At 44.8% G+C, this 27,232-nt stretch overlaps 1 protein-coding gene across 1 annotated transcript; it reads right to left on the reverse strand.

Annotated features, from left to right (window-relative positions):
* Positions 1-75: 75 nt before the first annotated feature.
* On the reverse strand, positions 76-24,488 carry NPHS2 (NPHS2 stomatin family member, podocin). The gene is made up of 8 exons (XM_066594748.1): positions 24,237-24,488; positions 21,779-21,882; positions 19,780-19,852; positions 17,900-17,982; positions 15,314-15,517; positions 9,217-9,272; positions 6,931-7,009; positions 76-625 (listed from the first exon to the last, which is right to left on the reverse strand). The coding sequence occupies exons 1-8, from the start codon at positions 24,481-24,483 to the stop codon at positions 350-352; spliced, it is 1,122 nt and encodes a 373-aa protein (XP_066450845.1). The 5' UTR covers positions 24,484-24,488; the 3' UTR covers positions 76-349.
* Between the last annotated feature and the right edge of the window lie 2,744 nt (positions 24,489-27,232).

A 27,232-nucleotide genomic window follows, 5' to 3' on the forward strand; every position in this document is an offset into this window, starting at 1 on the left:
TGAATATAAAAAAAAAAACATCCCCCGGCTCCCCAAAACCTCGTCAAACAGCACGATTACTTAGCTTATGGTGCTGTTAAGTGGTGGGAGGTTCACTTTAAAACATGAAACTAGAAAGATGACATTTTTATATGGGAGAAAATTGAATTAAAAAAGGGAGACACAAAAAAAAACACATTTACGTGTTTTGAGACATAAGGTGGAGGCGTTATCCATAGAGATCAATTGCTTTTATTTCATCAACTGTGCTGGGAAATTAAAAGCAGAAACGTGATTATTGTGAAGATCACCTCCTTTTTGTCTGCTTTGGTTCTTATCATATATAGTAGATCTGATAACTTCCATTGGTTTAGAGCATTGGAGAATCCTTCTTAGTACCCTGCTGTGCTTCAGTACCAGGTTTAGGGGTGTCTGTCTTTGTATTACTTGCCTGTAAGTTTGGCAGAATATTTAGGTTCATGAGGTCGAAAGGGAATGGCACAAGGAAGGTTGCAGGTTTCTCAGATGTCATACATTGTAATGTGTGAAGATACCGAAGCTGAACTGCTGTTGCTGATCCTGATAAACTCTCTGCTGCAACTTTGAGCGATTCAGAGACAGTTTTTTCGCATTCAGCTGCAAGAATCTGTCACACAAAAAAGTTTACTTAATAATACTGTATAAAGAATATGTGCCATATATACACGCTTTGTAAAATAAAATGTCAAGCACCTAGAAGGAGTTGTCATTTTGCTGCAGAATTCGGCATGAAGTTACATCTCAGACAGATATGCAAATGATTAGAATTGTTGCGTGATTTGATGAATGTTCTTGCCACCTGAGGTTAAAAAGGTGGTTCCATTCTTGGCCTATGAAAAGGCTTTTAGAGGCTACTTGTGTATAGCAGACCTTTTTTTCAGTTTGTGTAGAGCTTGTTGACCACTACACATTCCTCTACGACGCAATCAAAGAGATTTTGCCCAATTAACGAATTTGGAATGTGAGAAGCTGGATGGTCGTATCGATGAATTGCCCGCCACCTGGGCCCTTCTGACCAGACTATTAGAAGGTGTTGGGACCAGTAGATGCATGAGGGCACACAAGGCGACCGGGCTCAGGAAGCACTTCACAGACCACCAGTAGAGAGGATCATCTGATCGTCCAACAAGCATGAACAGCGCCAACTGTTTTGTTGTCTGCCATCCAGAGACAAATGGCACCGTTCCTACAGGCCTTTATGTCTAGTGGAACCATTTCCAGGCACTTGGCTGAAGGACACTTGGCTCATGGAGCCCATTACATGAACTGCCTTAGACACCCACCCACTATCACCTCCGTTTGCAGCAGTGTCATAGATGACGAAACTAGACTGCTACAGAGTGGAACCGGGTCAGCAAGGAATCCAGGTCTAGTTTGAGTACTGACGGCCATGTTCCTGTCTGAAGACCTAGGGGTAAGCGCCTCAATCCTGCCTTTGCTGTGGATCGAGACACTGCCCCCACTGCTGGTGTGATGGTGTCGGGGGCCATCGCATATGACAGTCACCTCTAATAGTGGTACAAGGGACAATGACAGCTCAGGGATATGTTCAAGACATTCTGCTGCTACATGTTGCCTCTCACGCTTGGCTGCACACAGCAAGTATGGGACCATCTGGGACGCCAACGTCAACAGCCTATGAATTTGCACAATCTAGAGGTTCAGTTACAGTAAATGTGGAGCGACAGGCCAGAGGATACCATAGGCAACCTGTATGCCTCCATGCCCGTATTACATACAGTAGGCAAGCTAGAGGCGGTACAACAGGGTACTAGTGCCTCCCTAAAAGTGTTGAGTTTTCAGCAATAAATTATCTTTTTGCTCTGATATTGTAATCACTTACTTATATCAACATTACAATCACACAGAGAAAGTTCCATTCGATTCCGACAACAACTTCTAGGGGAGGGATTTTTGACAGTAAGTGTAATGCATAATATAGCAAATGCTGTGCGGGGTTCTCAATCATCTGATAATTCACCGAGAGTCAGTAAAATCTGGGCACCTTTAACAGCAGTCTGTTGTGTCTGGAATACAAATAGCCCATCATTATTTTTTCTATAAGCTGCTCATAAACACTGCAGGCGCATTGGATTGGCTGGAGGAAGCGGAAGTGCCTGTGTGGTGTGAAAATCATCCTGTCCTTGAAGCACCTCGTAACACAGCAGCCCTGCAGTAATAAAGATAACCGTCTGCAACTCTCCAGCCTCTCTACAGCAGTTCAAATCTTGTGTCTAAGGCCAGCTGCACACGGGCGGATTTGCATTGCAGAATTTGGACCGGGTGTCCGCCTCCGGATTCTGCAGCAAATACCGCCCATAGCATGCTATGAAAAAACTGGATTTTGGTATAAACTTACTGTAAAATCTCTTTCTCATCCTGTTTATTAGCGGACACAGCTTTGACCTTAAATATAGCTACTGTCGCATGTGTAACAAAGTGTAATCAGCTGTTAAACTGCAACTAGCGTCAACAGATGCCTAGTCATCCGGCATGCTCAGAGACGTAGCATAAAGGGACCCGAGTAACAGCCCAAGCTACCCACTGGGACAAAGCTCCGGACAAGGAGCTTCCTACAAGACACCCGCCGTCTGAGTAATGGGTGTCAAAACACAACCTGAAAAAAAACATAATGTCCCAGGCACGGTAACCCTGTCCTGCCGTGAAGCAGAGCCAATGGGAAACCAAGGACGGGACTTGTGTTGCCGGGAATACCAGCAGAGATCTGGGATAAAAGTCTCCATTAACACGGGGGTCACAATACCACGTGCACAGAGGAAATCTGCAACCGATCGATATCGAAATTCCGCCCGCTAGCGCCTCCTGCTTGGAAGAGAGACGAGCAGCCACAGCGAGCAGGACATGAGCTCAGAATCATCAGCAATGGGTTAATAGGAAGCATCCCAGGCGATGTGTTGGGACTACCACTGTAGATGCATTGCTCAAAAATACCATCAGTATCAGCCTCTGAGCCTGTGACATGGCCGTGGCATCCGTCTTTGCATGAAGCCCGTGGTTCTTTGATGAAGTCTAGGCTTGAAAATGGCATCCCTCTTGGATGTCCACCAAGGCAGCTCCTCACTAATATGTCATCGCGACTGCCAATTTAGGCACCAGAAAAAAATGGGTGTGGATCTCGTATGTCTTCGTGGAAACAGCATCCGAAGCCGGGAGTGGTGAGCGCTAAGAATCAGTATCCGTGTAAACTGTTTCACAGTCTCCTGCATGCCATCATGCAGGAAGAACACGCGCCGGAGGATCACAACGTGCTTCTGGATCCGCCTGGATAAAACGCCTAGTCTCCCGTTCAGCGCCTTAGAAGACACAAACACTGACCCAGACATTTTTTGTCCGAGAAAACGCGAGGACTCTGAAAAGGAAATAGCACCTGCGTCAGCACCGCGGCCAAAAATAATACTCCGCGGTTAAGCATAGTGCCGCATGGCAGCTAGCAGTAATGCTGCATAGCGGCCACCAATATTGCCGCACTGTGGATAGCAATAATGCTGCATAGCGGCCTAACATAATATAAAGCAGCACAGCGGCCAGCTGCCCCACAGAAAAAAACAGCAGCAGGTCGCTATTGCCACAGTACCTCCCTGCCTACTGGCAAACATGCCACAGAGTATGAAGCTCGCGCCACCCTGAGAATCAGTCCCGAAACACCGCACAGAGACCGTCCGCGCTCCGCCAACACGGTGGGGCGACGCGTCACCGGCACAGAGGGGCCGCATGCCTCAACACATGCCGCTCCGTTAAGCAACAAAAGAGGCAGCGCTGGGACTACACAGTCGCTGTGCTTTTGGGTGAGGGTTGCGAGGTGTGGAGAGACTACGGTGGATACTTACCTTCCGCTGTGGATACTTACCTTCCGCCAAGGTAGAATTGCTCCTCAAGTCCAGCAGAGCTCTCCCCCACCATCACTTGCCCTTGCATGGGGAGGAGATGTGACCACTCAGAAGAAGAAAAGGGCGGCTCTATGCAGGTGTACCTGGATGTGCCTCCTTTTCTTCTGAGGGGACCGGGCAGACAACAGAAGGTTGGTCCCATTCTGTCCACCCTACTCGGTTGGATTAATGGGGAGATTCCTGGGTGTCCATCCGGAAAAAAAAAAAAATCAGCCCTTACGGGTGAGACTGTCCACCTCCTACGGACACTAAGCTAAAACTGAACTAGCTGGATGCCTGCAAGAGGGATATAGCTAGTGGGAGGAGTTAACACTTTTTATGCTTAGTGTCGCCTCCTAATGACAGTAGCTATACCCAAGGTCAAAGCTGTGTCCCCCAACGATACAGACGAGTAAACGGGTTTTCCTCTAAATGAATGGAAACCAATTGCGATTTCCCACTCGCGGACCAAAAAAATGAAATTGCAGCATGCTCTATTTCTCTGTGGATTCACAGGATGACATTGCAGAAAGGTTGCGGGAAGAGCAGGGATTAAAAAAAAAAAAAAAACAGAAGAAAAAACTGTGGACCATCCACAGTACAGTAAGGAAAGAAGAAATATCAGATATGTGCAGATGCCGGCTAGGCACATGGTCAGACTCCACTATGGGCGCCCGCATGCAGAATGCGACCCAGCCGTGAGCAGCCGGCCTTAGGGGAAACTTTGTTTGGGAACTACTTCTCACACTTGTCAGCATGCTGAGAGACACTGACTGTAGTAATCAGCAATAAATGTCCCCCTCCTGCCAGTTACTGGCTGTGGGGGAAACAACATATTGCTGCTACCGGAGCTGGAACTCTCAGAATTCTGCTCCCAGAAAGCTCTGAGTAATTTCAAACTCACACTGCGTGGCTGCATTTAAGAGCAGGGGATTAAAGAACCACAGAAGTGGAGCGGAAGGAGGTAAGACTGGGGGAATGGATGGAAGTAAGACTCCGGTATAAGTACTATAAAAATAAAGACTGTGTTGAGCTGCGTCCATCATTATGAATTTAACTATCATCACAATCCTCTCCGAGCATCTGCCTAGTGTACACTAGTGCTTCTCCATGCCGGATGTCCGCACAGGTGAGAGATCATCACTCCCTGAAGGTCCTTTTACAGTGTCAGAATTCCTGCCTGACTGGGTGACATTCAACACTCATTTTAAAAGGCCTTTAAGAGGGGCTAATGCAAACCGTATGTAAACAAACGATTGTTAAGGCCGAGTTCACACGGGACTGAAATCCTGAGGAAATTTTGCAAAATGACCGAACAGAAATACCTTGAGATTTTCGCGGGAGAAATGTGGTTTAAAAACCCATGGCCTTCCGCCGTGGGTTTTGGAGTGGCTATGACACCTGCATTCCGCTGCGGCCATCTCTTTCCATAGAGATCAGAGAGGCTATCACGGAAACGGGGAAAGAATTGACATGCTGCATCTTTGAAATCTCGTCCACTTTGCTGGCTAATTCTGAGATTAAAGTCGCAGGCAGAATTTCAGAGCAGAAAGTCTGCACGGAAATTCTGCAGCAATTACTCCCCGTGTGAACCCAGCCTAAAGAGGGGTTGTTAGTAGGGATGAGCGAGCGTACTCGGAAAAGCACTACTCGCTCGAGTAATTTGCTTTATCGGAGTATCGCTGTGCTCGTCCCTGAAGATTCGGGTGCCGGCACGGAGCGGGGAGCTGCAGGGGAGAGCGGGGAGGAACGGAGGGGAGATTTTTCTCTCCCTCTCTCCCGCCCGCTCTCCCCTGCGACTCACCTGTCATCCGCAGCGGCACCCGAATCTTCAGGGACGAGCACAGCGATACTCGGATAAAGCAAATTACTCGAGCGAGTAGTGCTTTTCCGAGTACGCTCGCTCATCTCTAGTTGTTAGAGTTAAAAAAAATAAATGAATAGAATTTAAACAGCAGCCCATAGTATAAAACAACAAAAGTAAGGATACTTACCTCTATTCTATTCCTCCGGAGAAAGCATGTATCCCATGGCAAATCCTGATCTCTGTCAACATCTGAAGTTAGAGGCAGCAGCATCACCACCCATTCTCCTGGCATCAGCAGTAACATTTTGAGTGTCATCATGCCAGGAGTTCTGAATGATAATGTAGTGGCCTCTGAATGGCTGCAGTAGTCATCTGACTTTCACTGTTGGCAAAGGTCAGGATCACTGCGGGAGTCGGTGCACAATTTCTCTGGGGGAGAAGAGATGAGAGCGTCCTTTCTTTTGTTATTTTATAACATGGACTGCTGGGACAACTGCTTTAATATGATCTTTTGGTCCCATACCGAACGCATTGTCAGCAACACATGCTGCTTACAGTGGAGAAATAATATTTTTTTAAACCTACCGTACATAAAACGTGATCATCTAACAAAAAGAGCATCTGCACATTTATTACTTGTTTACATGGCAATAATTAGCAGACTGTTGACTCATGTTACAGACCCTGAATTTACATTTAATATGGCTAATCTTTATATTGGTGCTTTCAAGGGATCCGGGGACCAGTATGGATGCTTCACCCATGTATGGTTTATTCAGAAACACTATGGTGTCTCAGAATAAACACACTTTGATACCAAATGTAGCTCAGAGTCATGAGGCAGAGCTGCTCCAAGCTCCCCATGCCTGCTTAAATTAAAGTGACAGCTCTCCTTATACACAAGCAGGGAGAAAGCGGTCACCCTAGATGCTGCCTGCAGGGAGTGGTTGGCGTGTCAGGATCCAACTTCAAAGCATATTTATTCTGACTCCACCGAATTTTAGAATGAAACCTATATGGCGCAGTCTCCATACCTGTCCCAAGTTACCTTTACATTGTAGAAACATATTGCATATAATTTTAATTCTCAATTTCCCAAACTACCAGTAAGAAACTTGGGCTGTCCATGATTTTTGGCAAACATGACCAGATGAAAAGATGAAAGTGGTAGTTGGCAACCCTGATAGTGTGTATTACTGCAACCTTCATCATTCTTACCTTCACTTTGGCATGTCTTTGGGCTTCAGCTTCTGCAGTCAGTGTCTGCTTAACTTCTTCAGGAAGCTTAACATCTTTACTATAGACAGTAACAAAGACACCACAATATTATAGAAGAATAATGTACATGCAGCAGCACAGTAATGAAAAACTAACAGGCATGCATTCCAAAGAGAAGTGCTGCAGTAACAAACCACTCAATATCTAATACAGATATTTTCCAGTATAAAGCTAATAATAGCTGTTTTGTTTCATGTATATATTAGTCCCATCAACTAAATATAGCTTTTGAAATTTAACAGTCAACATTTTTAAAACACTTTGACCAACCCTCCAGTTAGGAGCTCTTTTGGCTGATTTTTTACTCATCTCTATTAGAACAGAGTTGTGATATGAATATAGTTTACTTACAGTGCCTAGTTTAAAGTAGGTCAGGGCCACACCCCGTCTCATCATTGGTTCAGGCTGTAGAGGAAGTAGCCAGAACCAATGATGAGTTAGGAGGTGTGTCCTAGACTACTTTGGATCAGGCAATGTGGCAATGCCCCTTTTACAAGAGCCGATTCGTGTTTGAACGCGCTCATGCAGAGTGTTTGGACAGGTAGGTCATCGTTGAGAATTATACCACTTCTTATTTATTTCTCACTCAGCGCTTCACATTCTTTGTGAAACACTGAGTGGAGAGTATTTAGACATAACGAGAAGTGAGCGAACTGCTGCTGATTTTTATGCAGGCTGAAACTGAGGGATAAACATAAAGCAAACAAAAAGTGCACAATGGCTCGCGTTTAGAGAGAACGAGTATCCCACACTTTTGTTCGTTTGAGGAAATTTTGAGCAACAATTGTTATGTGCAAATGGACCTTAAACTCTATTCTTATATCCCAATTTTGTTGATGAGTGAAATAGCAGCCAAACAGGACGATATAAGGGGAAAAAAATAGCAATTAATCATCTCCCGTAGGTACTTACTTGCATATCAGTTTTAAGCTTTGCCCACAGGGTTACTTTAAGCCATCAGTCGCTTTCACACAGCAGAGAAAATCACGTGAGTTTTGTGCGTTGCGAAATGCAGAAATCTCGCATGAATATGAACCCTATTCTTTTGAATGGAGCCATATATAGGAGCAACTTGCTCTATCTTTGTGTGTTCCTTGGAAAGCATTGCCCATTGTTTTCAATGGGACAGGAAAACACATTGCATGGCATGTGATGCAAGGACTCCCATTGAAAACAATGGGAAACACTTGCCGATCCTCCGACGTGGCTGAAAGTGATGCATCCACGGACCTCATTTCACGAGTGCAATATCATGCCGAATTTCATGACCAGATATTACACTTGCCCGTGTGTAGATACCCATATTCTGAGATGGAGGTTTTGTTACAGATTCATGGTGCAAAATCTATAACAAAGGGCCATACCATACAATTACAACCCCATTCATGTGCTGCTAAAAAACATGGATTTTAGGATTTACTGTGGATTTTCAAATTTCAGCATGAAATCTGGCAAATTGTGCATGCAACACGTACAGAGTGCAGCAGCAGCTGAAAACGTCTGCTATGTCTGAACTCAGTCCTGCTGTGGGGCGCTTACTCTAAAGTCAATTTAAATATCAGATCATGGAACTGTGGAAATACCAATTTCCTAATATAATGCTATTATTGGAAACGCCTCTTATAGCTGCAGGGTAGGTGGGTGTCACAGCCTTTCTCTAAATGCTGTTAACTGCAGCTTAGGAGAGATGGCCGCCCTCAAAAACATATACAGACAATAAAATGTAAAAAAAAAATTGGGCAATCAGTAAAATAAAAACAGATTAGAAAACTGGTAGCCATGTCACTGTCTGGTTCTAATTAGTTAAAAAAGCTAAGTGATACAGTCCTTTTAAAGGAAATAGGGAAAAAGAAGCTCTCCTTGAACTGCATGATAAAGCTTATTTTTTGGTGTTTTACAAATAGGCATCTCTATAGAATAAGGAACATAAAAAAAAACCAAAAAAAAACCACGTGACTAAAACAAACACTACCAAAAAAGCTAGTGAAAAACACAGACCTTAGAAAAAAGAGCGCATGTGAGTTTTCTGTTTTTACATTCAAAAAAGTCAGAAAATACTGTCTGAACGTGCCAGATAACTACAATAGCTGTAATCCTATCCTAGATGTTTGGCACAATTAAGCAAATTTTCGGATGAGCCTCCGTGAAGAGGTTTAGTATTCATTCGTCATTAGGCAAATGTTCCCCATCACCGTGTTATTTTTCCCTTTCTTTGTTCACACTTACATTTCTGTTCTTTCTACTTTGATCCCCCAGTGACACGTCGCAGCATCCAGTGACACCTGTAAAAAGGTTAAGTCATATTTTACAGTAAATTTTTCCATCCGCTATTAAAACTTACATTAACATACTGCATAATATAATGTAGCACTTGTTATTTCTCACCGACCCCAAAATCCATTCCTGTTGTTTAAATGGCATCTTTTACCTGGTAGCTATCCATAAGATGCCCTAAATGTGCCCTCAGATGAGCAAAATATTTCTGCAAGACACCGAAAATTCTGCACCAGTCTTCTGTATGTAGACTTGCAAGTATTGGAGCGGAATTCCATATCTGCAGATTAAGCGGCGTCTTTCTAGGACCGCTTTTGCAAAAAGCAGCAAGAATTAGCCTTAAAATGTTACCTGCAAGCTTTGATGCACGATATGTTGAGGCCTTCTGCTCACGGACGGATATTTGCTGCAGAATCCGTGGCGGGTGTCCACTGCAGATCTGCAGTAAATACCGCCCATAGCATGCTATGGGAAATTGATTCTTCCTACACACTTGCAGAAACTAATTGCGGTTACTGCAAGCAAAGGAAAAAAAAAATTTTAAAAAATCGCAGCATGCTCCATTTTTGCGCGGATTCTGCAAAGACGGTTTCCATTAAAGTCAATGGAAGCCGTCCAATCCGCGGCCCTTCCGCAATTGACATTGCCCTGCCGGGAAAAGCAGTAGTTTAAAAACAAAATCTGTGCTGCACATGTCCGACAGTTTGCCGTACAGACCATCCATTGTATAATGAAAACTAAAGTAACCAGGTACGCGTGGACGCCGCTGCGCCCAGGGACGGATTTCGCATGCAGAATCCCGGCTCTGCCGTGTGCAGGAGGCCTAATTTGGTGTGAACTTCTGCAAAATTTCAAAGAGTGTATGTACAAGGAAGCTGCAGATGCACCCATTTTTTTTCACGTCTTAATATCAAACGCTCTGTCAGGTGACACATCCCATTTACTTACAGAAGGGGTAGAACAGAATCCAGTAAGGCTCCTACAGTTCAATTGGGTGAGTTGCAGCATCAGACACTAGACTATCAAACAGTCTGATGATCAGTAGGGTTTTAGGCTTTGCACCTTCACCGATGAAATACTGATAGCATAACCTCAGCAGAGGCCTTCAGCAGTTTGGTCCCAGGAGACCCCTTTAAGAATCAACTGTATAACTAAAATAGTTTTTGTTGCAAAATTAGTCATTCATGCTCCAAAATTTGGGCCTTTTTAAAAAAAAATTCTTTTTAAACTCGTTTTATTGAAAAGTAGATAAATTACAACATTTTTTGCAGCACTGTAGTACAACAAAAAGCATGACAAATCAGAATACAGCTGTGAACATTTGACAAAGGGAGTAATTCACCCCAATACCGGAAGTCACCACATAGAGGAAAACAAGTAGTCTACACATATTGTCCGTACGCCCTGAGTTCCAGCCCAAGGGTGTGATTTTTAATGGAAGCGTCTCTGAATCATTGAAATAGAGGATGAGAGTAAGCATTGTGGGTAGGACACGAATGGGGAATCGCACCACACGCCCAATACCTTGTCAAATTTTCCTGGGTATCTGCGCCCTTTAAAAACTATATAATTATATGGAATAACGGAATTGACCATTTTCTGCCATATTGACACTAAGGCTGCTTCCAGACGGGCAACAACAATATCGCCGCGAGAAAATCAGTGATATCACATTGCTGTCTGTGCGATATCACGATTTTGTGTCACTACAAAGTTGCGCGACTTTCTAGCGCTCTTTTGCCAGGATTTTCAGGTAGGCTTGAAAAAAGGTCCGAAAATAAGCTCTAGCTGCATGAAAAAATTGAGAAAACAAATACATCACATAAGAAGCGCCATCAGCTCCGCCACGTCTTCTCTCAGGTACCCGACATTTGTCTTCAGGCATCTCTTCCTGGTCAGGGATTTGAAAATCCGCGCCTCCAGTAAGCGCTGCTTCTGATTGGCTCTCGAGCGCCGCGGCTCAGCCAATCAGAGAAAGCATTCAATGAACCAATCACAGCTATTCATTGAGCACCGAGCCAAGCAGAGGCAGAGCTTTCTGGAGGCGGGGGTTTTGAAAATCCTGACCAGGAAGTTATGCCGGAGAACTTCAATCAAGTGCCGGTAGCTTCGGGGGACATGCTCTTAGGTGATGTATTTTTGTTTGTTTTTTTAATACAGCTAGGGCTTATTTTAGGACTTTTACAGTAGGATTTTCTTCTGTAAAAATTGCACCGCACAAAAACTGTGTTTCCGTGCGATGCGATGCAACACAAAGGAAGTCTCCATAGGGAAACGTGGGCTACAAAAAAAACCCGCAAATCGTGGCTGTATAGAGCATGCCACAATTTTGTATTCTCGCAATGTCGCAGGCTACAAAACATCATTCGTGTGGAGGAACTCATAGGAAACCATGGGCTCTACATACATGCAATTTGTCACACTATTGCATAGCGCCAAAAATCGCATGAGAAAAAGCGCCCATGTGGAAGCAGCCTAATAGTGCTATTACTTTCCTAGCTAAAAAAATGACCTCTCTCAAAAATATTCTAATATGGTGCTGCCAAATTACCTCTTCGAGTATTCCGAAGAGGCATATTTCAGGGCCTGTAAGGACAGGGATCTCCAAAACCTTCGAGAGATCTGTGACCTCTCCCCAGAAGCCTCAAATAATGGTACACTCCCAAATCATGTGCCAAAAATCAGCAGAGTCGTATGGACATCTAATACACTTTGATGTATACTTCTCTGTAACCTCCCTGGAGTAAGGTAGCACGGATGTACAATATACAGCTGTGTCATACTGTTATTAGCTGCTGGAGAAACAAATAAAGGGGATGCCAATAAATCTTGAAGGAGTCGTCTGTAAGAGTTGGTATCAGTGTCCCCCATTTCAGCAGAGTCCCGGGGAGTATTGTGAGAGGTCTTTGATGTGATTAGGTGGGAGTACAATGTGGATATGAGGCCCTGTGGGCATTGGGAGCGTAGTATACCTAGGTATTATTGTATCTTGACACCACTTGAAATATGGGTGAAGAGCTACTGATGGGCTGTATCTGCCCACTGTACGCCCACAAGCGCCTGATTGGCTGCTTACGGCAAGGTCCTAGTAGCGTGGGGACTGAAGTTTGCCTTGGATGGAGGGTTAGGTAACCGAAACACTGAAAGTATCCCTAACCCTCAATCCAAGCCTAAGCGCATTCGCAAGCCGGTGTTCGTCAGACAGGAAAAACATAAATTGCCCTTTAGCGTCTGCCTCTCCCTGCAAACTCCGGCGCAGTGGCAGTTGTTGTGCCATGGATGCCTGCGGCCACCGTGCCCCTGCGTGCCATGGATGCCTGCGGCCACTGTGCCCCTGCGTGCCATGGATGCCTGCGGCCACTGTGCCCCTGCGTGCCATGGATGCTTGCGGCCACTGTGCCCCTGCGTGCCATGGATGCTTGCGGCCACTGTGCCCCTGCGTGCCATGGATGCCTGCGGCCACTGTGCCCCTGCGTGCTCTGGATGCCTGCGGCCACTGTGCCCCTGCGGTGCCATGGATAGTTGTGCGCAGTGTCACCCGGCGGTCTCCTTGTGGTCCCCTCAGCCCGGCCTCCATGGAAGGTAGTTGCGCGCAGTGTAACTCTGCAGTCTCATTGCGGTCCCCTCAGCGCCGGCTTCCATGCAAGGTACGCGGTGTCACTGGCGCCCTGCTATGGAGACCTGCACCCACTATATCAGCCACTCGCCCTGTGCTCCCCGTGCGTTCCCCTCCGCGCTGTCCGGTAATATCTACGCCCGGGCACTGTCACATCTGGGACGCCAGGTATGCAGCTCCGGGGTCGCCAGAAGACATACAAGGCCAGGGAAAAGGGGGAGGCAAGTGCACTTACCTCTCCGGTGTCCGCTGAGTAGGTCCTGCAGCCAATGACCAACTGAGGGCGTGATCGGCCGGTCAAACAGCCAATCAGCAATTGGAGGTGTGACCAGCCTGTCAATCAGCCTTGTCTCCACCCATCAGTTCTGGTGGCGTCAAGATACAAGAATACCGTATACCTATACAGGGGTAGTGTGATATAGAGGGTCCAGTAGATGGCAATTGTATCTGGAGTGCGTGTCTGATTTCTAGAAATCTGAAGAAATGGGTACGGAGTAGTTCGAATTTAGCGTGTAGTTGTTCAAAGGAGGAGAAAGTGTTAGATGTGTACAGATCACCCAAAATTAATAATCCAGAGTTTTCCCACCCGGAGGCGTCCTGCAGGGGAAGCAGCTCTGTCAGACCAGGGTTATGCCATAAGGGAATGTCAGGCACAATGACTGTAAATTTAAAATCTGGGCAATTTTTACAGATATGTCCTTCACCTTTCCCAACATATCCTGAGAGGAGTGACATGAAATGACCAGTTCTGAAAGAAAACATGGTTTTGCAATGCTATTCAGGAGATTTTTATACTATACAGGCGATATAATGGTACGTTGCACGGTGATTTTCTGAATATCAGTTCTGGAATATACACAGTGATCCACAAAAAGGAGCCCAGTACCGTACTGTTAAGGAAGCTGCCCAAAATAAAATCTGTGTTACCCATAGCAACCAATCACAGCGCAGCTTTCATTTTACCTCAACAATATAAGAAATAGCAACCAATCACAGCGTAGCTTTCATTTTACCTCAGTAGTATAAGAAATAGCAACCAATCACAGTGCAGCTTTCATTTAACCGTAGCAATATAAGAAATCGCAACCAATCACAGCGCAGCTTTTATTTTACCTCAGAAGTATACGAAATAGCAACCAATCATAGCGCAGCTTTCATTTTACCTCAACAGTATAGTAAATGGCAACCAATCACAGTGCAGCTTTTATTTTCAGTCAGCAGTATAAGTAGCAACCAATTACAGCGCAGCTTTCATTTCACCTTAGCAGTATAATATATAGAAACCAATCACAATGCAGCTTAAACTTTACCACAGCAGTATGAGAAATAGCAACCAATCACAGCGCAGCATTCATTTTACCTAAGCAGTATAAGAAATAGCAACCAATGACAGTGCAGCTTTTATTTTACCTCAGCAATATAAGAAACAGCAACCAATCACAGCACAGCCTAAATTTTACCTTAGTAGTATAAGAAAAAGCAACCAATCACAGCGCAGCTTTCATTTTACCTCAGCAGTATAAGAAATAGCAACCGATCACAACGCAGATTAAATTTTACCACAGTAGTATAAGAAAAAACAACCAATCATAGCATAGCTTTTAATTTACGTCATCAGAATAGGAAATAGGAGCCAATTACAGCGCACCTTTCATTTCACCTCAGCAGTATAAGAAATAGCCACCAATCACATCACAGCTTTCATTTTACCTCAATATAAGAAATAGCAACCAATCACAGCACAGCTTTTATGTTACCTCAGCAGTATAAGAGATGGCAACCAATCAAAGCGAAGCTTTCATATTACCTCAGCAGTATGAGAAATGGCAACCAATCTCAGCGAAGCTTTTACTTTACCTCAGCAGTATAAGCAATAGCAACCAATCACTGCACAACTTAAATTTTACCTCAGTAATTTGAGAAATCTTAACCAATCACAACGTAGCTTAAATTTCACCTCAGCAGAATGAGAAATAGCAACCAATCACAGCGCAGCTTTCATTTTACCTCAACAATATTGGAAAATGGCAACTAATCACAGCGCAGCTTTTATTTTCAGTCAGCAGTATAAGCAATAGCAACCAATCACAGCGCAGCTTTCTTTTAACCTCAGCAGTATAATATATAGCAACCAATCATAACACAGCTTAAATTTTACCACAGCAGTATAAGAAATAGCAACCAATCACAACGCAGATTACATTTTACATCAGCAGAATGAGAAATAGCAACCAATCACAGCACAGCTTTCATTTTCAGTCGGCAGTATAAGCAATAGCAACCAATGACATCGCAGCGCAGTGTCCGGACAGGGGAGTATATTGTATTTTTGGCCTCATGACTACGGGCCGGGTATGATCTGCTGCATGATTCTGCACTGGGGGCCGCGCGGGCCGGTGGACATGAGGCCTCATCTATAAATGATGCTCTTACCTTGACTTCTTCTCCAATGCTTTTCCTTTCCAGTAAGATATCTAAGAAGGACCTGTGTGCCAGGAGACGCTTTGTGGTACTCTGGACGAGCAGCTGCAGGGCGCTGGAGATACTGCTCACACTGGTTAGGAATAGGGCAGCGTTCTCTAAGCGGTAGTAACAAACCGCATCAACCTCCAAGGTAACCAGATCTTTGGTGACAATCTGATAAAAGAACGCAAAAAACATTGAAGTAGGTAAATTATTTGACCGGTCACATCTCCTGTGCCCCAGCTGCTGGCGGGATGAAGCTGCAGGTTGTCTACCCAGCAGAGACCTCCAACCAGAGCAGATGGCAGGAGATCTCTGTCAACTCCAGCAAAAAATATACATTCACGGAAATCAGAAGGGGAAGATATGCAGGTGGTCAGTGACTGCACAACATGTGATGGGCATCTGAAGCTGCTTGAAGGGGTTTCCTGACCAAAACATCAATTGTTGCAAACTACTAATTGTAAAGAAGAGTATCCTCACCTACTCTAATGTTATTAGCGCATTCTACCTGAACCCGCCGCTGCATGTGTTTGTTCCCATTAGTGACTTCCGCTCGCATCACATTTGGTCCAGATGTGACTACAGTACTGCATAATCCACCATTCTTTGCGCTTGTCTTCAACCCAGAAAACTCTGCCCACTACACTCACCTCCGACACCCACTGCCACCAGCTTCTGGTCCTAGCAACTGGTCCTATTTAACCCAGAACTGACAGGAAATGGACAAGACCAGAAGATCAGAGCATCACAGAGATGGGCAAGATGTCACCAGAAGTGGGCAAAGTAGATAGCACTGGGTCACGTGACAGATGCCGGAAGCGGAGTCTCAAAAAAAATAGGCCAAGAACTCTGTCTCAATTTACACTAAAACAAACAGCGTCCTTGCCTTACGCCAGATTTACTGTGCGATTCACATACAGAGTGGAGTCACATTATTATGACCACTAATATCCAGAACCACCGTGTGCCGGACAGACAGCAGCTAGATGGGTTGGGAGCGACTCAACAAGGTGCTGGTAGGAGGTATCAAGTATCTGGAGCCATGCTGTCTGCAGTGCATCCCGCAGTTGTTAGAGGGTGCATAGGGGAGGATCTATGAAACGAGAACATGGCGATTGCGGTGGTCCCACACATGCTCAATTGGGCTGAAATCTGGGGAATTAGGGGACCAGGGAAGTACTTGGAAGTTTTGATCGTGCTCTTCCAACCACTGTTGGACATTTCTAGCTGTGTGACATACAGTATGTATGGGTGTACGTGATCTGCAAGGATGGACTCATAACCAAATCTGTTCAGAGTGCCTTCCACATCGATGAGCGGGTACAGAAAATACCACAAAAAATTTCCCCAGATGATAACGCTGTCAACACCAACTTGTGTTCTTGCAGCAATGGTTACAGGGCATTCATTCTTTGATGTTACTCACGGGACACAACGTCCATCCAATCGATGGAGCAGAAAACATGACTTATTGGAGAGGGCAACCCTCTGTCAATCAGCAGTGGTCCAATTCCAATACTGATGTGCCAATTGAAGCCTTTTCTTCCTATGCAGCTTTGTTAGCATAGGCACAGTTACCATCAGTCTGCCTCGGAGTCCATACGCTGTAGGGTTTGCTGAACTGTTTTTTTAGACACTTGTTTAGTAGCCTCCTAGTTCATTTTTATGCAGAGCTGTTCCAGGGAGGGAGCAGTTTAGAGGTATCCTAAAATTTGCCAAAAGTAAGCTGACGAAGAGGTGGCACAAGAAAGAGAAAGATGTCTAACATGTCTAGCAAAATGTGCCAAATCTAGCACACAGCAAATTTGGGTCATCTTCTGACTGCCTGGTCTAGGTTTATGCTGCCTACATTTAATGGCTTATTCACACGGACGTATATCAGCTGGCATTTTCACGGCCGACCAATATACGCTACCATCTGATGCACAAGCTCGGCGTATATGCCGTTGGGTGGGGGAAGACAGCTAAGTTCTGCTAAGCTGTCTCCCACTTCCCTCCCCCTTGCTGGCTCTCTGCAAGCGGAGGATGCGGAACGAGGCGGGAGCTAGTGTGCTAAGCTCCCACCCCCTCTCCACTGTTTGCGATGGGAGGGAGCTGGATGGTGTGGAGCTTAGCTCCACCCCGTCCCACCCCCTCCTATTGCAAACAGCAGCAAGGGGAGGAGAGGAGAAGGGGGAGGGAGTTTACCATTCACGCTGCTAAACTCACTCCCACCTCCTTTCTCCGGCCGCTGTCATTGGCTCCCGTAGGAGTCTATGGTAGTGGCCGTAGTCCGGCCAAAACTATCTTACCTGCCCGGCGTAAAAGCGCCTGAGCAGGAATGCGCCTGTGTGGAATCCATTGCATCAGATGGTAGCGTATATCGGCCAAGATAGCGTATATTGGCCGGGAAACAAAAGGTGGAACAGATCTGAAGTTCTTGTGGGCATTTGAAAGTGTGTAAATTATTTTACAAAGCACTACATAAATATGTTTTCATGTCATGACTTTCAGCATTGATGAAAACTGCCTAAAAACGAAATGAATATGACTAAAGATCAAACACAGATATACCTGGTGGAAAGGAACCTCAAAGGTCTTTATACGCAAGTCTAATTTCGTACACGTGTCCAAAATAGGGAGATAAAAGAAGATCCCTGAGAACAGAAAGAGAAGCCAATCTTACATTAGGAGGAAATTATATTATTGTCACAGTTGTCTCCACCGAGACCGCTGACAAGAATAACAGTGACATCAGGTATTAGTGGACAAAGTAATGAATGATGAGTGTAATGAGCGCCGCTGGAGGACATATTTCTTTTAATAAAAGATGTTTTTTATATTATGAATGATTGCCTATTAAGATGTACCTGTGTCTTATTAGAATGCTTGTCAGAATACAGTTAAATGCAATACGTTAGTATTGCATTTTACTGTATTTTAGTACTTTATTACAATACTATAGTATGCGTTATACCGTATAAGCGATCAAATAATTACAAGTTTAATTCTGCAAGAAGCCTAAAAAAAAGAGAGATAAAAATAAAGTTTTTTTAATTATTAGAGAAAAAAAATGAAAAATGTTAAAATAGAATGAAATCTTTTCCCGGTCATCACAGCAAAAATCAATAAAGCATTTTTTAAAATATCCAATTTATTAAAATATCACAATATTAATCCCGCGTAGTGAACGCCGGCAGAGAAAAAAAATACACAGTGCCAGAATTCTGCTTTTTCGGTCCCCCTATCTCCAATAAAAAGCTAAATATAAACTGATCAAAATGTCGTATGTGCCCTAAAATGATATATAAAAACTACAGGTCACTTCACAAAAAAAAAAAAAAAAAACAGCCCCCACACAACTGCATCAAGGCAAAACTAAAAAAAAAAATGGTGACAGGAAACAAATTTCTGTGGCATGTAAAAGATTGACAGAGTGAGGGGGGCTCCTTATCTCACACTTCGGACCCCTGCAATGTGATTACGGCCCCGATGGGTTGTTATAACACCCTGATGGTGGTTTCACATGGGTGACAAAATCCCGTGATTTTCGCCTGCTGAGATAGTCAGTAAAAAGCAGAATATGAAACCAATGATTTACAATGATTTCCTTCCCATCAGCGATGTTTTCACTCATGGGATGTTGAGGAGATAAAAATCATGGCTTGCTCTATCTTTCCGTGATGTGCGATTTTTTTTAAATCTCCCATGTATTCTTATTGAGGCTTTTTTTTAATCAAAAAAAAGATGCATTTTTAATAGAGATGAGCGAGTATACTCGGTAAAGGCAATTGCTCGAGATGAAATGTTCGGGTGCCGGCGGCGGGCAGGGAGCTGCGGGGGAGAGCGGGGCGGAACGGAGGGGAGATCTCTCTCTTCCTCTCTCCCCCCCGCTCCCTCCTGCTGACAGCCGCTACTCACCACTCCCCCGCGCCGGCACCCGAACATTTCATCTCGAGCGGGCAGGTACTCGATAAAGGCAATGCTCGCTCGAGCAATTGCCTTTATTGAGTATACTCGCTCATCTCTAATTTTTAACATTATAAAGTCCCATCGACTTTTGCGATAAAAAAAATTGTGCGATTTTCTCGCGAGCAGCAGTGATGCGATGCGAGATGACTCTCCATGAAAAGCACCACTGATACTCACAAAACGCAGTGAATAAAGATGTGATTTTGCCGTGATTTTCTCGGGCAACGATACAAGTGCAACCCCGCTACAAGGCCGAATGGGAAATTAAAAAAGAAAAAGTCACACTGCGCATGACTGCGTGCGTGAGAGACGCGGTCATGACCAGGGCACTCGCTGCCATATGTGGTTTCTGCCGGCTCAGACAAACCGTGTGACCCACGCAGCGTTTTACGTAAGCGGTTGTATATGTGCACATATCTTTAAAATAGCAATTATTACAGAGAGCCGCGATCCATTTTACAGTATAAATCTGGCTTTATTACCCGGCCCTCTGGCCCGTCCCGGCAGCAGGCGTCCCAGGCGGAATATTACAGCACGTTCATATTCTCTCAAAACCTGTAAAAGGAAAACCAATATTAAAACGTCAATTCAACTGAGGAGTGCTGTAATAACTGTACGGTGCAGAGACAAAAAATACATTGGCGCACGATTCCACCATTTTTAGCCCTTTAATCACTAATCTAAACTAATCGTAATTTTCTATTAAGAATATGTGAGTATACTTCTGTACAACAGCATATTATGCTTATGCATAGAAATATACGCAGTAGACTATTAGGACATACTTGTAGTGTAAGCATCACATATTGGGAATGCCACTTATATTATATAAAAACTGGTATTACCATCGCAGACGAGACTATGCAAACAGCTGGACTGTCTGTTCTACACTCTTCAGTAACTCCCATAGAAATGAATAGGAGTTATGGAAACTGAGCAGTTCATTGTGCAATTCTGTTTCCATAGGGCCGGTTTCACACGGACGACAAAAATCACACAATTTTCCCGCAATGTGACAGTGCTACAAATCGCATGTATGTGAAGCCAATGCTTTCCTATGGGTTCTTTCACATTAGCCATGTTTTGTAGGCTGCTACATTGAGAGAATACAAAATCGGCATGAGCTGTACATCCACTATTTGTGAGGTTTTGTAACCCATGTTTCCCTATGGATCCTTCATTTGTGTTGCACCGCATTGCGCGAAAACACGGTTTTCTTGCGGTGTGATTCAACTTTTACAGTAGGAAGTCCTACTGTAAAAGCCCTAAAATAAAGCCCATCTGTGTTAAAAAAAAAACCAATCCATCACCTAACAGCCGCTGTTCTCCTCGTAGGTCCCCGGCACACTTGCTTGTAGTTTTCCCTCTGCGCTTCCTGGTTTAGAGGTTCAAAATCCCCACCTCCAGGAGGCGCTGGCTGTGATTGGTTCTCGAGCGCTGCTGCTTACTCATTGTACCAGTTATAGCCATTGCATTGAATGGCTGTGATTGGTTCATCAAGAGCTGGCTTTGATTGGCTGAAATGGGGCGCTCAAGAACCAATCACAGCCAGTGCTTCCTGGAGGAGGGGATTTTGAACCACTGACTAGGGAGTGCTGAGGGAAAACTACAAGCAAGTGTGCTGGGGACCTACGAGGAGAAGTGCGGCGTAGCGGACATATTTCAAGCCTCTACTCTCCACACCCCGAAAATCTCAACAAAAGAGCAACACAAAGTCGCGTGACTGTAGCGCTTCACGTGACTTTGTAGAACCACAAAATTGCAATATCGCCACGAGAAAATGCAGCAATATCGCACGGAACACAGATGCAATATCACTGCGATTTTGCTGTCGCCTGTGTGAAAGAGACCTAAATTTAATTAACATGTATGAAAGCTATATAAACAGCGTAGAACAGCCAGTTTGGTTGTTTTCGTACTTCTGGCCACCTGTGACCACAGTGGTGAGCTAGAACGAGAAAACCCTGTTCTGGCAATAGGTGCAGTTCCCAGAGATTGGACTCACATCTACCAGACATTTAAATGCCCCTTTAACAAGAACTTAAGAGGTAAGTTCTTGTTAAAGTCCCCTTTAACAAGAAGAGATAACCCTGGAAAAACTTTTCAGCTACCAGACTGTTACCTTCGTGATTCCAACCCCCAACAAATACTGTTACTTCGGGGCTCCTTTGTGTTGTGATCCCTATCCCACTAATTGCAGATTTATCCCACCACACATCCAGCCGGTACAATACAGCACCATGAGGTCATCATGAAAAAAATCCACATCATGCTGCTGCAATGGACTAACACAAATAATGTAGATTTTCATTACGGGGTGGGAATGGGGTTAAACACTGTGATCCAAAGCTGTTGACTGTTAACAGTCCAGGAGGGTTGGGGTGGAATACTTTTGGAATCACTGCAGTAGGAAATTGCTATGCCTATACACATAATATCAATGTGGTGTAAGAAATCATTCTAATTACTTTTTACTCTCACCTTAATGCAAAACCAAATGGAGAGTGGGAAGGTGAGGACGACCAGGAGCATAGCGCAGAACGTGAGCAGCACTTCACATACCCCGAGACCTGTGCTCTTCACCGCTGGGAAATCACAAGGAACACAAGAATATGGGCAATGGAAAGGATATATTAACTATACATCAATCTGTGTTTGGATCTGCAGCAGAAGAGCATCCTACAAGAAGTACTAGATTACAAAAAGGGTTACGAGTTTCCTGTCTTCAGATTCATTCCTGGTTTTGGCTGCAAAAAATCTACATCAAAATGAACTGGGCCTATGGACACAACAAAAGTGTTTGTCAACTTTAAGGGTCATAGGTCATCAATAGTTGATCGGCTGGCGTCCGCCACTTGGGACCTCAGACGACCAGCTGAATGGATGCCCACTGTCAGAGCGCTACACACAGGGGTATGGACAGGAAACTGCTGCTACAACCCCTGTGTAGTGGCTGGCTGTTGTACATGCAAGTGCTGCTCCCATTAATGCTAATGAGAGCTGCACCTGCAATTCCTAGTGCTGGCCACTACTCAGGGGTCGGAGCCAACTGCTCCTTACCCATATGTGTAGCAGCCCCAGAGAGCTGGCGTCACATCAGTTAATTGGTTGGGGTGCTGAATGACGAACGTCAGACACTCAACTACATCTTGGATAAAGAAAGTTTCTAGATGAACATAGAAAGGGGTCCTATACTGTAAGAGCAGTGAGGATATGGAATTATAAGACTATGGAACTCTCGGCCTGAGAACAGGGGAGCAGTATACAGGAGTCCTGTTCGAGAGATCGGCAGGGGTCTCAGCAGCGAGTTATCCCCTATAATGTGGATAGATAACTCGGATGTTAAAATCAGCCATATGAGTAAACCCTGAAAGTAGTTTAGCCCTGATGAAGCAATATCTGGCCCACGGGGCACTCAGGCTGCAGGGCATATGACTGTTACTATTCAATCTTCGGCTTTAACTTGCTTTTGGCTAAATACATATAGAGGAAATATCATCCACAAACACGGCTATGTAAAAAAAGTCATACAAGTGTTTTTAATACACCATCAATACAGTTACAAAGTTATTAAAGGGGTCATGCCATGAAAAGAACTTCTCCACTGTCAATGGGATAGTAATATAGTATATAAGTCTGAAAAACAGACATCCATGCATCCAGTTCAGCCCGTTATTCTGCAGTCTTGATCCAGAGGAAGGCAAACCCCCCCATGAGGTAGAAGACAATTTTGCTCATTTTATGTGAAAAAAATAAACCTCCCCGACTCCAAATCTGGAAATGAGAATAACTCTCTGGATCAATGAGCCATCTGCAGTTATCAGTGCCTATAATATGTAATATTGTTACCCACAATAAAGGCCTCCAGGACCCTCTTGAACTCTTTTAGTGAATTCGCCATCACCACGTCCTCAGGCAGAGTTCCACAGTCTCACTGCTCTTTAAGGGCTCTTACCTGCGGCGATACGACTTCCCTGTGATGTGAGAGTGAGTGAGAACACATGATAATGAAACCAATGATTTTCAATGGTTTCATTCTCATTAGCGATGTCTTTTCTGTAGCTTCACAGCGCAAATTCAAGCCTGCAATATCTCCCATTGAAATCAATAGCAGAAGATCGCAAAGCAAGCTAGGAATCCCTGAGAAAGGGGGCGGAGCTACAGGGAATCTCTGAAAGATCTACCCATATTTGGAGAGATAGGGGGCATGGCTAGGGGGCATGGCTAGAGTCGGGGACGGGGCCAGCATGCAGAACCCGTTATCCCTGCCCCCTTACTTAGCTAGAGAGGGATCACTATAACCCCTCTAGATGCGCCCTTGCTGAAACCCACTAGCCACCCCCTTTATCTCTCAAAATATGGGGAAATATGTCAAAGAACCCCTGTAGCTTTGTTACCCTCTCTCTCCATTGAAAACAGTGAGCGATATCGCAGACTCCTCTTTGCGCTGTGAGGCTACAGTGAAGACATCGCTAATGAGAATGAAACCATTGAAAATCATTGGTTTCATTATCATGCGTTTTCACTCTCGCATCGCAGGGAAGTCTATTGCCAGGGGGTAAGAACCCCTAGACGTAGAGGATGCCCCCTTGTTACAATCCTGGGTATAAATAAATGATGGGATAGGGGTTTTTCTCTACTATCTCTGGCAGTCTCATTGAAGTAAGCAGATCCGTAGTACACACGTTTGACCACCAGTCTATTCATTTGAGGACACTCAGGATTCTGTTTTTGTAATTGGTGGGGTCCTAGGAGTTGAACTTCCACTGATCACATACTCATATCATATCTGATAAGGAATCAGTTCTTTTCATGTAACAACTCCTTTCATACAGTTGGTTCACACACAGATCTAGCAAGAGTTGTTACAAGTTAGGCCTGGAATTATGGCGTTGTAATTGGCACATACAGTGCTGTGTAATGCAATCAGGTTCCTTACCTTCATCCTTCTGCTCACCCTCCAGAAGAGCCATAATTTCTGTCTCCTCATCGGAAGCCACCACATCGTCCACATCAACCACAGCAGATACCTTAGTATCATTCTTTGTGGGTTCTTTGACCCTCCCGCTCCTGGATCTTCCTGAGCCTTGATGTCCTTTCTTTTCTCTTTTAGACCCTTGGCCTGTGGAGTCCCTGTGTTTCTGAGGAGGTTCTCTGGAAGAGCTGCGAGATCTCTTCTCAGCCATGGCTGTGATAGTGAGGGGGCTGAACAGGGTACTTAAGTGATGCCAACAGGTGGGACATGTCACAAGACAAGCAGTAATTAAGTACGGGGAAGGAAATTACATCCCACATTCTAGTTTGTAGGAATTTTGCCATCCACACAAGTTCAACAAGTCTTTTGCACTTCTTCTTTTGTGATAATGTCTAGATTGTTTAAACTCTATTTTGTCTTATTAGACAAGGGAGCTTTGTATTGAATTTGCCGATTTAAATGAAATATAGCAGAGTTATTCTCGCAGCAATGAAAAAACTGCAAGGCCAACTTATTACAAGTATTTCAGTGTTCCTCCTAAAATGGAGTCATCTTTTAAGAAACAAAAAGTGACAAATTTATAGGAAAGTACGGCCCTCTGGTTACTCAATATAAATACTAACACTTCACACCAAATGTCTATTTTACCACAAATAAAAGTGTATTCAGACCTTATTGAGATGTGGTTAAAACCTTGTGAAAAAAACAGCAACTGCATGGAAGGCCATGACAAATTAGGGTAAAACTGCACAAGGTTTTTCAGATAAGGTTTTAATGCGGCTTTTAACTGCACCCTAACCGCAACGTCTGAATGCGCCTATATAAAAGTATTATGCCGGTCTTTAATATAGCGGGGCACTTGTGAGCATCATGTCTGAGCCTTTAGTCAGCAGCACAGATGAGCGAATCGGACCAGCAGAACCCGCATATGACTCGAACTTTGATAAAAATTCAGTTCTGCGAGAACCCAAACCTCAGGGGGGTTACACTGTTGCCTTGCAGTACTGGGGTCATAGGTTCAAATCTGACCAAGGACAACATCTGCATGCGATTCAAAAACTCCGTCCGGATGTTGTTTGGTCAGATCTGAACTCCACCACCGCAAGGCAAAAGTACTAACTATTGAGCATTAATGCTTCTTACTTCTCTGGAGGAGGAGAAGAAATAAATAAAGAACATGCAAACGTTGACTTTGGTCAGGATTGAACCTAGCACTCCAGCATTGCAAGGCAACTGTGCTAACCACTGAGCCACCATGCTGCTTTATCTTTGGCCCCCTGCACACAGGCAGAAATTTGGGATTTCCCACAAAATTTCCACCCTGCCCGACTGCATAGGATTGCATTACAAAACATAATCCTATGCACACAGCCGTGATTTGTCTGCATGAAAACGTGCGCGGAGAACAAATCGCAGCATGTTCTACTTCGGTTTGGGTCTCGCAGAGGCCCGCACAGAAATGTCAGTGGTGACGCGGCCGGCTCCGCTCTGTGCATGCGCCGACGGGCTGGCTCCATAGCAGAAAACAGAAGACGCCGGGAGCGGGTGAGCCGAAGGCCTCTGCAGCGCCACGGTCTGCATCGCAGCGGGATCCGACCTGCTCGTCTGCAGGTGGCCTTTCTGGAAGAGGAGGAGAAGGGCAAGAAACACAAAGAGAATATACAAACTCCATGCCGTTGTTGTCCACTGTTTCAGGGCTCTTAGACAGTATTTAATACTAGTTGTAGGGGTTTTATGATCTTCTGGTTTGGTTAGAACTAATTCTAAGGCCTCTCTCACACAGGCGCTATTTCCAACGATTAACGCGCCATTTTGAACGCTGTGTTAATCGCGGTATAACACTTCCATTGAACTCAATGGGGCCGCAGAGACATGAGCTCGATTGTGGCGCTGGACAGAACTTTCTAGCGCTGCGATTTTCGAGCGGAGTCTGTTCTATATTTGTGCGTTCCGCGCACCTCATCACCCATCATAATGACGGGGTGCGCAGGGAGCTGCGGCTAAAAGCAAAAGTAAAATCACAGCAAAGCGCTGCATTTGAAATCGCCTTGCCGCGTTCAGGTGTCAGAGCTGCCTGACTGAACTTTTAGACAAAATCCGGTGAACCAGCTGAACCGAACATTCGGGAAGTTCACTTATCTCCAGTCAGCAATACACTGGATGCTTTTCAAATTTATTGTGAATTGCTCTGCGGTTTTGAAGCTGAGAATGCTACTTATCTGCGGCGTGTGGCCATTAACAATCAGTTTGAAAACTTCACCAAAACTCTGTCCGACTGAATACAACTGACACACAGGGTTAATCCCATAGTGCTGGAGTCATCACTATAGTAGTGCTGACCCCGCATGATGCTTCCGGCCCTCATTAGTACCAGAGACAATGTTTTTCTGTGTGGGCAGGACTGCGCGGGTACGGGAGGTTCAGGGTGAAAGAAATTGCTCCGAAATTGCAGAACTCCTTCATCCTAAAAAGCAGAGCTGTAATTAAATGGACAGAACTGACATACTGTTACATTGTCAGGGATTCCAATATATAAGACAGCCGTTTCAGCCGCAGTGGAACATACCTATCGGGAAGGTAGATTCACGCGGACGTATTTACGCACGTAATCCGCAGATAATAGATCCCATTGACTTATAAGTGTTCATTCACAGCCACGTATTTCCTGCACATTTAAGACACCCAAAAAATACAGCATGCTCTATTTTTTGCGCATTTGCGCACCAAAGGTCCACATGGGGTTCTCAGCCCAATATCCCGCGTGATTGTAGCTTTAAATATGGATGACCTATTCTCAGGATTATAATCGATCGGCAGTGGTCCATTGCTTGGGATCCCCACTGGTCAGCTGACTGAAGTGACAGCAGATCTTGAGTGAGTGCAGCGCCCACTTCAGTCCATGCCAGGCGTGATGCCATACATTGTACAGGGGCTGTGCCTGGTATCGGAGCTCAGTTGCA

The sequence above is a fragment of the Eleutherodactylus coqui genome, chromosome 3 (assembly GCF_035609145.1).
Source record: "Eleutherodactylus coqui strain aEleCoq1 chromosome 3, aEleCoq1.hap1, whole genome shotgun sequence".
In the NCBI taxonomy this organism is placed as follows: Eukaryota; Metazoa; Chordata; class Amphibia; order Anura; family Eleutherodactylidae; genus Eleutherodactylus; species Eleutherodactylus coqui.

What these genes read in the sequence shown, in the direction of transcription:
- NPHS2 (XM_066594748.1), bottom strand. Translation starts at nt 24,483, where the DNA reads ATGGCTGAGAAGAGATCTCGCAGCTCTTCCAGAGAACCTCCTCAGAAA. An exon ending in GGGACGGGCCAGAGGGCCGG is followed by an intron (nt 17,983 to 19,779) that starts GTAATAAAGCCA and finishes TTCTGTTCTCAG; the next exon opens with GGATCTTCTTTTATCTCCCT. An exon ending in TTGAGGTTCCTTTCCACCAG is followed by an intron (nt 15,518 to 17,899) that starts GTATATCTGTGT and finishes TTCTTTTATCAG; the next exon opens with ATTGTCACCAAAGATCTGGT.